Below are 12,164 nucleotides of genomic sequence, written 5' to 3'. Positions count from 1 at the left end.
TAGAAATTGGTTCTTTAAATTTTGAATTTTGTTTTTTATTAAAAAATATTGATTTATATTTTTAGATTATTTTAATATAATAACTTTTTTTTAAAAAAAAATATTATTTTAATACATCAGAAACAAAAACAATACTTTAAATCACATTCAATATCACAATTCCAAATAAACCATTAACATTCACGCAACAAAATGGACACTTGCTCAATCTAAAAGGTGTATTCCAAAAAAAAACAATATCAAACACTAAAAGTCAGGTCTTTCATGGGGATTAGAAATCAACAAGAAAATCAAGTTAAATAACAAGGTTTTTGTGCGTGACCGTAAACACATCAGATGCCATTAAAGAATTTAAATCTTGCTGGGAAATTCATCGAGATATTTAAGAGGGCTAGGTTTTTTCTTTTTTTTTCGTGAACAAAACCCGACTCGCTGTTCTTGTTCAACGAGATGACTCCAGAGGGAGCTTCAGTCACATTTTTCTCCATGGTTTAGGGTCGATTTCGTCGAGAAATTAAGATTTCTTTTGCAGTTTTTTTTTTTGTTCGTTTCTTTGGGCATTCAAGATCTTAAAAGTTAAAATGGTTAAAATTATTTAAGGTGAATGACTAGAAAAAAGAAATTGCAGGGTCGGGCCCTGCCAACCCCCTACCTCTGCCTTCAGATTCACTCAAGTTTCATGTTTTTGGTTTCTTTTAAAATGCGTTTTCACAGTCTCTGAATTCTAAACAATGAAACATGTACAGAGCTATATACTGGCAAAGTTGGGCGATCGCTATCTCATTCCAGGACAAGAGGAGTAACACAGAGAAGGGAGCTTCTTCTTCCTGGAACATGACCGTTGATTGAATCCAGCTCTGGAACTCTCCTCGTAGGCCGTGAGGTGACCCTCCTCTGCCCCCACGCATTAAAAAGCCTGCAGATACACCTCTTTCAAATCACAATTCTAATTTAATTTTAAACGAAGTTGTTGTCCTCTGTGATATCCTCACTGCCCACCTTGTTACTTCACTCAGATCCTTTTTTTTAAAAAAATAAAATAAAAAATATTTTTACTTCAAACTTTTTATTATTTTATTATATTTACAACAATTATTTTTCGTGGCACTTTACGTGCATATTAAACGTATCGCCTTCCAAGGTAACTTTAGTTCTTTTAAGGGATAATAAAAATACCGATATTTTTAAGTATAAAGTGTGACCGTACATATTTATTTTCCTCTCGTGGTTTAATTAAGTATCTGTAAACCTCGATCACAACTTGGAAACATTGCATTTGATGAAACGGCTTTCCAGTGTCAATGGTTTTGAAAGCATGAATGTTAAATATTTAACAAAACTTCAAAAAATAATAAATAATGGACTATGATCTTAGCATACAGTATCCAATAATAGATGTTATACAGTCTAATATCTTGTGTATATTTTATAAGTTTTTTTGCTTTAATGTGTAGCATCACTTTCTTAGAAAGATAAAATGATCTATAGAATTCATATTAATTTTACATGTAAAATGATATATCAATCTCTAAATTGCAAAGCACGTTTTAATTTATTAAAAATAACTAGTAAATTATGTAAACGCTACTATGTTAACGTCGAAGAAATTTTTATGAAAATACTAACAAAAACTAAAAATCAGGTGAATTAAATAATTATTTTCTCACAAATCATTATTATATAACAATACTATTTATTTTTAATTTTAGATTGAGTTTTATAATTTATCTTGATTTTTATAATATTATATATTTTCTCATGGTTCGTATTGAGAGTTTGGAGATTGATTTGAATTTTTTTGTTATATTTTCTATTAATTTTTGTATTTAAATTCATAATTAAAAATTGAGCTTTATACTTTTAATTTGTTTTTTACAAATTTATTTCAATTTCATTACCATATCATGAATCTAGCATGTTAATTTATTTATTTTTAAAATTATTTTTTTAATCACATCAAACAACATTAAATTAATTAAAAATTAGATTTTATAATTTATCTTGATTTATTTTTAACAGATTTATCATATCTTAATATTTGAGTTGTGGATTTTATAGATAAATTTAATAAATTATCATTTTAATATTAAAAAAATATTATTTTAATTAAACTATATTTTTATTAATTATTAAAATTATACTTAGATTCGCTAACTTAACAACTTCATATCAAATTAATTAATCCCCACGTAGTTTTTTTTTTACTAGAGAACATATTAGTTATATTTGATTTTTTTTATATTAAAAAAATCGAACTCACATGCAACCCGCTCGTATGCTGCGGGTCATGATCTAGTTTCTTTCTATAATGTAGCTGTTGCGAAGAGTATACATGAAGAAATAAAAAAATCCTGCCCACACGCTCTGTCTCTTTATTACACAACTAAACTAAACTAAACTAAACTAAACTAAGCCCATCCCTGTTTTGTTTAAAAACGCTTCCCACAATAGAGAGAGACCCCGAAAGGAGCAGACTTTTTTCTCTCTGCTTTCTCTTTTCTGGACTCTTTCTTGTTCTCTTCTAATGTGTTTGGGTTGGTCTTATAATAGATTTCCTTTCTGAGTTTTATGGTCTTTTCAAGATATAAGAGATTTAATTTGTAGCTGAAGTTTCAATGGCTGTGCTGTTCCTGCTTTTCTTGCTGACAGTGTCTGTTGTTTCTGCTGATGAAGGTAATAAGCTTCTTTCTTTGTGCTTTCATGGTTTTATTGCTTTTTCTTAAATTAATTGTTGGTTTGTTCTGGTTTTGTACTTGTATCTTATTACTAGCTGCAGCTGAGTGCTCTTAGCTAGCTTATTTTAATTCATTTCACTCTTGAATCAATGATTTGCAGGCATTAGTTGCCATTCTATTCTACCATTTTGCTTTTGCCTTTTCTCTCCGTTCACCTCGAGTTCCTTTTCATTTCAAGTTGTCTGCTTTTGTGTAGCTCTGTAGTTATATTCGTGTGTGCCTCGTTGCTGGGTATTCCTCTGTTTTGCTTTTCCCTTTTCTTATTAAATTTTTGCAGTATTTCATTTATCTCTACTTAGTAGTTTAAGGCTTCTTCTTGAAATTGTAGTCTTATTATTTGACACAAGCTTGGTTTTCAGTGATTAGTTTGAACAGAGAGACGGGATTATTGGTATTATAATCAAGTTTCAAATAAAACAGGTGTTATTTGGTTTAATTTGCAGGTTAGCAGTACTAATTAGTCAATAAGTCTGCTAAAAACAGTAGGGTGGGATTCTTGAACATGAAGTCACAAGCCACAACCTTGTTCGACTTTATTACATGTCTTATTATCTTGGAAACCTGCATAAGGAAACATGGTATGCATGATGAAAAAAATCTTCTCTCCACTTGGTCATTTAACCTGTTGCTATCAGAGTATAAGCCTCTGCATAATAATCTCTCCCTTTGCTGAAAACCTCTAATCTCTTCTCCACCCTCTCTTTTAATGGGGAATCTCAACCATATTGCTTCCCAGCTCATGTGGCGGTCCTTTGACCAGCAGATGCTGTCATATATTTCTAATAAATACGGTGTAGGACCAAAATACCATTAGCTCGAGAATGCAAAAGCATCTGGTATTGAATGGATTGGAATCCTAGAAATCTTCTTCCAAGGCTATCATTGTCATTTCGCTACTAGTACCGCAACCAGTCGCATACATATGTTCCACTACAGCATCGTATACCCCCCCCCCCCCCAGTGGATATCATATGCAAAAACCATCACCTTTCTGTGCTATTCTATTAATCCCCAGAGCTCTTTTTAAAATTATAGAAGTCATCCTCATCGCAGATCTGATTGTCATGGTATTCAGGAATAAACCTGCCTATTATCGTGTATTCCCTATGAGTATCTAGAGATTTGATATTTGGAAATTTTTGAAGTTGATGATGGTCTACTACGGACAAGGCTTAAACCCATGTTCAAAGTTAGGTGGCAGTGCTACATAAATTGTGCGATGGGTTATTTATTTACTAGACACCATAACATTACTTTATATTATTTATAGTTTAAATGTAGGAACCTGCACCCTCCCTTTCTTCAAAAAATAGCAGCAACCTCGAAAGATGACCTTTTCCAGGTTGTAAGTGACTCACTACATAGTGGAACCCATTTCGAATAACATGATTTTCCCCCCAGATAAAGAACCTCAAATAACATCTTTCTCATAAAAAATACTTTGCTGATTGGAATTCATTAACCTCTATATCTAAGTTCTAAGATAATATACAAGTATCTTAAATATTGTGCCTGAGCTTAGGAGCAGTATTAGAAGAGCCAGCTTCAAGGGCTAACAATCGCATAATACATACTGTGATAGACAGGATAAAAATGTAACTGTGAATGTTTCATGATAGGGTAAACTCCACTCTTGCCTTTTCAAATTCATCAATGTTTCACTTCTATCCAAATAGTCTTACCTTCTAGATCCCAAGAAGTTAGTATGTTACCATCAACCGTCAAATAGTCTTACCTTCTAGATCCCAAGAAGTTAGTATGTTACCATCAACCGTTAAATAGTCTTACCTTCTAGATCCCAAATAGTCTTGCCTTTTCAAATATATATTTTTTTTTGGCTTTCTTTAGTGGCTTTTTAGGTTTCCTATTAAGATTTTACAATATGTTTGGGGAATTTTAAAGGGAAAAAAATACAAGTACAAAAGAAGTGAGCTTTTCGTTAGTTATTTAATATTAAGGGAAAAAATTGAAACATTTTAAAAATTAAAGGTGTAATATTGAGATATTTTAAACTATGGACGTATAAGTAAAATCTTGATGAATCTATTTTTTTTATCGCAACCCTTCATAATTCTTGATATGTCATTCCACATATGGCCCAGAGCCAGAATTTGAAAGTCAGATTGTTTTCCTCTTTAGTTGGCCACTTGCCACAAATGCCCATGTAGCTATTCTTTGTATCCTTTGCATGTCTTTGGTTATAAAGGAATGAAAAGTGATCTACAGATCCGGCTGGTTAGATATGCGAAAATTTGAATTATTGTCCTCACAGTGAGCTCTGCAAAAGAAGAAAGATAACGATGCCTGTATTTACATTATCATTTATGTCTTCCGCCATGAAGACGATCAATGAATGTTACGTATGATTGTACAAAGTAGATAAACACAACATGCATTTTAACAGTAAAAGGAATTTGTGAGCCCCATCATCTGTTGGTGCCATCTTAAAGTTTTTCTCGATAAGAAAAGTATCATGATTCCAAACTGGGTCGGGATTAGTGGGACGAATTCGATCCCATTTTTTGGAATAAGACCAAAAGAGGGTAAAGATAAATTGCTAGATGCTGTAATTGTAGAAAGGAATCAAGTTTGCATTTATGTTTCTTTTTTATCCACTAGTTGTTTTTGCCACTATTATTAAGTGATCATGCCTTAAAAATGAATTGTGTATGGGTAAAAAATGAGGCACACAATGCATGGATGATCATGGATATCTACCTGATTGGTGTCAAATGAGCTCAAGTTACAGAACTTTGTTTCTGACAATATGGAAATCATTTTCCATGCCTGACTAGTGACTATTTGTCTCTTCAATGTCAAAATGCACTCGTCCTTTATGTGTTTCAGATTTTCTCAGGCCAAGGACTGATCCTCTTTCTAAACATAGTATTGCAATGTCTGCATTCATACTTCGTATGAAATATAGTTATCAACACTTTTAGTGGTTTCATTAAGATGAAATCTTCTGTCAACAAGGACAATTTTTTTGCCTGAATCCTACTGCTGAATTGCATTTCCCCCCCCTTTTCCAGATGGCTTCATTGGTGTAAACATTGGCACAGCAATTTCTGACATGCCAAGCCCAACTCAGGTGGTAGCCCTTCTTAAGGCTCAGAATATTAGACATGTCAGGCTCTATGATGCAGACCGAGCCCTGCTTCTTGCCCTTGCCAACACAGGCATCCGTGTAACTGTTTCTGTTCCTAATGACCAGATCCTTGGCATTGGTCAATCGAATGCCACGGCAGCCAACTGGGTTGCTCGAAATGTAATAGCCCATGTCCCTGCCACCAACATCACAGCCATTGCAGTTGGATCTGAAATCCTTACTACGCTCCCAAATGCTGCCCCTGTCCTGGTCTCTGCCCTGAAGTTCATCCATTCTGCCCTTGTTGCCTCCAATCTTGATGGCCAAATTAAAGTCTCTACCCCTCACTCTTCTTCCATCATCCTTGACTCGTTCCCTCCTTCTCAAGCCTTTTTTAATCGCTCTTGGGATCCAGTCATGGTTCCCTTGCTTAAATTTTTGCAGTCCACAGGGTCGTACTTCATGCTAAATGCATATCCATATTACGACTACATGCAATCAAATGGTGTGATCCCATTGGATTATGCGCTTTTCCGTCCCCTCCCTCCTGACAAGGAAGCCGTGGATGCTAATACACTCCTTCATTACACTAATGTCTTTGATGCCATTGTTGATGCAGCATATTTTGCTATGTCCTATCTGAATTTCACCAATGTCCCTATTTTTGTGACGGAGTCTGGTTGGCCCTCCAAAGGTGACTCATCTGAGCCAGATGCAACACTTGAAAATGCTAACACTTACAACAGCAACTTGATCAGGCATGTGCTTAATAACACAGGCACTCCCAAACATCCTAAAATTGCAGTTAGTACATATATTTATGAACTCTATAATGAAGATTTGAGACCCGGGGCAATATCTGAAAAGAACTGGGGGCTTTTTGATGCCAACGGCATGCCAGTTTATACCTTACACTTGACTGGTGCTGGTACTGTATTGGCAAACGACACCACAAACCAAACCTTCTGCGTGGCAAAGGAAGGTGCTGACCCGAAGATGCTACAAGCTGCTCTTGATTGGGCTTGTGGACCAGGAAAAGTTGATTGCTCATACTTGTTACAAGGGCAGCCATGTTACGAGCCAGATAATGTTGTTGCTCATTCAACATATGCTTTCAATGCTTATTTCCAGAAGATGGCCAAGTCTCCCGGTACTTGTGATTTTAAAGGTGTGGCTACCATCACCACCACTGACCCAAGTAAGCAATAATAGTTCTAGCAACATAGAATTTGAGAAGAAAACAACAAATTACATTACAGTGAGGATATGAATTGCTTTATGAGCATTAATGTGCTAGTGAGATGAATTGCGATAGGTGTTTATCTAGTGTAAAAGCTACTTCACTGCAAAGATAAGTGGCAGGTCCTGTTAACATTTTTAGGGTGTTTAATTCTCGCAACTGCTAGATTGGAACTTCTTTTTTTTTTTAATTTACCAGAGATGCTCTCACAAGTGAGAGCTTCTGTTGCTTGTCCATTCTTTTCTAGTGTTTTCTTATTGCATAAGAAGCTTCTCATGTTCCTTTACCTGTGCAGGTCATGGTTCCTGTATATTTCCTGGAAGGTACAAGCTAAAGATTCTAATTGATTTAAAGGCCTACTTTTCTTTTCTTGTTTCCATTTTCCACTCTTGTCATCCACGTCTAATTCACTCTGTACTGCATTTTAATAACTCTGGTATGGATACACCCGATTGTCATGAGTAGTTTGTTGACATCTCTTCTCTCCTTGTTTTTGCTTATGTAGTGCTGGAAGAAATGGCAGCTTGCCAAATACAACTTCTCTGGCACCATCTTCAAATTCTACGACGTCTGGTTGCCATTCAGTATATATCTATGGTGCTGGCTCTTTCACAACCTCTGTGATTATAGGTGTTTTACTAATGAGCGTGTTTTTCTTGTAAAACTTTGTGCATTTGTATCAGTTGTAACCCCTGATACCCTTTGGAATCATTCAGAACCTTCGTTTCTAATACTCTTAGACAACTTGCTGCATACCCAATTTTGGTTTTTCCTGGAGAGTTGAGGGGTGGCAAGGTTGATTGATCTTATATATAGCCATGAAGTACTTCTAACATGAGTAGGTGAAACGACTTGCCTGGATTATTGTTGTAAGTTATAACTATATTCTCGGGGCAGGATATGTATTCTTTGAACTGGATCTATGATATGTTCAGTTTCTGATTGGTAGTGTGATGATTTTCAGCAGCAGACAATTTGTTTGTTCCCTGCAGTTCGATATGCAATGATTTTGCTGCAGATTCTTCTAGGCCTTCATTTGGTCAAATTTGCGACTAATGTTGTTGCGTTTTTTTAAGATAGATTGCTGACTTCAGCGTTTGCAACTGTGTTTTTCAAAATTTAATTTTTTTAAAAAATAATTTTTGTATGTTTTTGTATTGTTTCATGCTAAAAATATTTTTTTAAGACAAAATATTATTTTGATATATTTTAAAATAAAAAACATTATAAAAAATAACTATTATTATATTTATAAACATCCTCTGAAATTTACTACCCTCAATTATTATTTTTTGTTCTTAAGAATACTTTCATTACTTTTTTTTTTTCCTGACCTTTTTTCTTTCAATATATCACCAATAAGGACAAAGGCTCTTATAATTGACTTGAAGCAACTAATATCTACGATACCTTCATGTAAATAATTAAAATGGTTAACTGGATTTATTATATATCTTCATCGGCGTACGATCTCATTTCATGGCGTACGCCGTACGCTCCCGTATTCATATTTCCCGTACGATCCCATATCAGCTTCGATCCTATGTTCTATGTCTGGTATTGAAGAATATTTTAGCCTTCCTGCCCTAGCCTTACCCTTGATTTGCATAAATCCTTCTCTCCGGTAGAGTTAATATTTCAAGAATTTTTAAAAATCAAATATATCAATTAAATTTCATGAACTGCATTAAAAAGTGTAGCTTAGAAATTATTTTTAATCAACTGTCTTTTAAAATATATGCACTATATAATTTTTATTTATTTTTAATACTAAATACTAATAATAATAATTTTTTATATAAAAATATTTAATTTGAGTGAAGCTAAAACTATTTTATTAAAAAATCTACATGTCCTTTTGACTATATTAACAGTGTCTTTTACCATGAATAAGACAATTATAATTATTATTACGATCATAACAGTATTGATAACATTAATAATAAAAGTCTCTGCAATATTATTTAAATATAAGTAAATTAAATTATTATAATAATATAATAGTTAGTTTATATCTATAAAACTGACGGGATACAGGCACCAACAAAAATCTACTAATATATATAAAGGTATAAGAAACAATGTATTAATTTACTTAATTGTGGTATTATTCACAAACATAGAAGTTTAGCTACTTTTAAAAATGTAATTTTGTTTTATTAAACGTAAAATAACAGTTTATAACGACTATGATGTAGGATTATACTGTGGTGATGATACAGGATAGGCTGTCTCTTTTGCTACGCTGGATTCATTTGAAGATGAGAAGAAATTGTTTCGAGGTGTTCCTTTTTTAGGTTGTAGATAACGTTTATCTCTGGGCTCTTTAAGCCGTCGAAAAAATATTGGGATGGTGTCTTTACAGTTCTTATAATTCCCTCATGGATTCATTCAAAGCATCTGGGTGTGTGCAGCTTATTAACGAATTAATAAAAAATAACTAGGATTTAACCTGATGCTTTCTGCTCAGAAAATAAAAAAAGAATGTTTTGTCTTATTTTGGTTCGAAAAGTTGAGGGTACTTCGAGTCAAACTGAATTCTTTTAAGATTATTATTATTATTTTTTTTAATCCAGATGAGCTTAAGAATGTATCACCGTCCACATTCGATCTGATACATCTAGAAAAATAAATTTCTGACAACACTGACCAGTTTTCTTCTTTCGTACTAGGGTTGAATGGGAAACCTCTTTTGGTCTGGCATGTGCTTCTTCTTTTTATACATACTATCGGATTAACTGGCATAAATTCCATTTCCTTTCCTAAGTGACATCAAATCCTGTTTCAGCTGATCCTCAAACAGCAGATTCTGTAACAACCGATTCTATCATAGTATTCAGGGCCTATTTTTCCTTCTTCCCAGTAGGTGTAGGCTTCATCGAAAAGCAACCAACCCGAGAGGGATCTGGCTCTATGCATTTATAAGTGACCGGTGGGTCTGTCTAACCAGCAAAATAGACCTTAGAGATCCTCTGAGTGGGAAGGAAAGGGAGACGACGAAGCCCGATGAAGGGAGAGGGAGAAAAGTACCAGGATCTAATTCTCAGGTATTTGTTGGATTTGTCAAAGCTTTCTTTTTATCACGCGTGTAATTATCTCCAACTCCGATATAGGAAAGAGATGGAAGATAGTTTAACATAACCAGCACAAAATGGGAGAAGATGAGCTGTCTAAGACTCCTCAAAGCAAGGAATTCTGAACTAGGACTACTAGCAGCGTTCTAGGTGAATGGAGTAGCCAGAAGAGAAGACAACAATCATGCAAGCAAGAAAGAAGACAGGACAGACAGACTTGATCGATCAAGTAAGAAAACTGAATGCATGAGTTCTACCCTTTTCTGATGGAATCCGGGATCAAAGGAGATGATCGAGGGCAAGGAGGGAACTCTACACGGGGTTACTCCTTCTTGGAGCTTTGACTAGCAGTCATGGTAGACGAGAAGAGCGGAACTGACCTACTTCAACAGCAAAATGAAACGACAGAACAAGTCTCATTAACAGTCAAGCTTAACCCTTGGGGTTAGTGTTTTGTGATTTATATACCTATGAATGTTGCGCTAGTACTGATCCTTTGAACAGCCATGGTTTAATTTGTTCCCCCTCACATTTCAACTACATGAGACTTGGGAGTTCCCACAGCTACAGCAAACTTGTCAGTTGTAGCAACTTCAATTGCAAGAAAGTATGAGCCGAAACCCTCCTATGGTATTTCATCCTGATCTACAGTACGTCACTCGATCGACTAATTAATTCCATTGACTAAAAATATATAATTCACGTGAAATACTTTAATTATGCTTTGCCTCAGGAAGCCACTCATCCATTTCTCGAACTATCGCAAGTCAACATCTAAGCGAGTCTATCCATTTATAACTGATAAGATTAGGTATCTTTCGCTTCAAAGCAATCCCCAGTACCAAACTAATCCTATCCAGTCCACCTTAACCTAGATAATTGGTTATTAGAAAAACTGTGGCAAATATCCAAGTTCCCCCCCCCCCCCCCCCCCTTAAAATAGCAAAGCCAAAGAGCGAGGAAAATCAATTTAATCATTATATAAAAAAAAACGAAAAATAAGAAACAAAAGAAGGTCGATTTGGTAACCATACCTTACTGATTCAAGGATTTTTATCCATGACGGTTTGAAGCCCATATCCTGTGATCTCGAAACAGTTTAAAAGAGGCAAAGTTCTCAGTTTTCCATTCGCCTTCGAAGTGATTTGCACCAGAATCTCATCATACAATCTCGAGTTCAAAGGCTTTTCAATGATGATATCCCGCCATGATAATACATCTTTGTTCACGGCATCTCTGAGCAGCATGCAAGCTTCACTCGTGAAGCTCAGGTACATCGAGGTACGCAAAGACAAGAAATAGAACCTCATGGGGTGCCCCCCCTGGTTCCACTTTTTGGTTTTATATCTATTTTTGGAACTAAGACCAGAAACAAAAGCAGAAAGAATTTGCTGAGTCTGCACAAAGTATTCTGTGCTTTCATGCATTTCTCTCTCTACAGAAAGTAAAAATCCCCATGTTCCCAATCAAGCTAAAATATTAGTAACTGAGATTGAATTTTAATTTTGTTGATATAAATAGGAGAAAGTTCAAGAAAAGAGGTGTGAAAGGATTGCACAGCAAGACAAGACAAAATAATTGAGTAACCGAGGTTTTACATGTTGAGCAACGTGGACCGTACACCTGTGAATGGAACTTCCAAGTCATTTGACAAAGACTGCCTACAGCTTTTCATTTCTTGCTTGCTGAGCAAATGAACGCAAGACTCCAAATTATCGCAGGTCCACCTTTGCAAGATAACAAAGGCAACACTTGCAGTTGCAGGGATCCTTGGCATTATCATTTATCAAAACCTGAGCTTGTGATATTGTGCCAGTGAAATTGCTAGTGAGAGGATCAAGTGACCCAAAAAAAAAAGCTATTTGTGTCACCGAGTTGCAGATAACATAGTGAGGTTAATTGTACTAATTCATAGTAAATGTCTAAAGCGTGAAAAGCGAAAATCCTTGACAAATAAACCAAAGATATTAAGCTTCCTGCCTGGTTTAATTAATTTGAAATGTAAAGAAAATAATGCAGCAACAAAA

The 12,164-nt window shown here is 34.9% G+C and overlaps 1 protein-coding gene across 2 annotated transcripts; it reads left to right on the top strand.

Annotated features, from left to right (window-relative positions):
* Positions 1-2,381: 2,381 nt before the first annotated feature.
* LOC7482904 (glucan endo-1,3-beta-glucosidase 3) lies at positions 2,382-8,037 on the top strand. Of its 2 annotated transcripts, none has more exons than XM_024606788.2 (4): positions 2,382-2,673; positions 5,768-6,991; positions 7,359-7,386; positions 7,569-8,037. In XM_024606788.2, exons 1-4 carry the CDS (start codon positions 2,616-2,618, stop codon positions 7,723-7,725), a joined length of 1,467 nt encoding a protein of 488 aa, XP_024462556.2. In that variant the 5' UTR covers positions 2,382-2,615; the 3' UTR covers positions 7,726-8,037. The 2 variants fall into 2 exon arrangements, with proteins under 2 accessions (XP_024462556.2, XP_002312452.4); XM_002312416.4 differs by having other exon boundaries at positions 2,383-2,673; positions 5,768-7,021.
* The last annotated feature ends 4,127 nt before the right edge of the window (positions 8,038-12,164 follow it).

Source organism: Populus trichocarpa, chromosome 8 (assembly GCF_000002775.5).
Source record: "Populus trichocarpa isolate Nisqually-1 chromosome 8, P.trichocarpa_v4.1, whole genome shotgun sequence".
NCBI classification, from domain to species: domain Eukaryota; kingdom Viridiplantae; phylum Streptophyta; class Magnoliopsida; order Malpighiales; family Salicaceae; genus Populus; species Populus trichocarpa.
This window is presented reverse-complemented; position numbering and strand designations above follow the sequence as displayed.

What these genes read in the sequence shown, in the direction of transcription:
- LOC7482904 (XM_002312416.4), top strand. Translation starts at nt 2,616, where the DNA reads ATGGCTGTGCTGTTCCTGCTTTTCTTGCTGACAGTGTCTGTTGTTTCT. An exon ending in CATCACCACCACTGACCCAA is followed by an intron (nt 7,022 to 7,358) that starts GTAAGCAATAAT and finishes TTACCTGTGCAG; the next exon opens with GTCATGGTTCCTGTATATTT. An exon ending in TCCTGTATATTTCCTGGAAG is followed by an intron (nt 7,387 to 7,568) that starts GTACAAGCTAAA and finishes TTGCTTATGTAG; the next exon opens with TGCTGGAAGAAATGGCAGCT.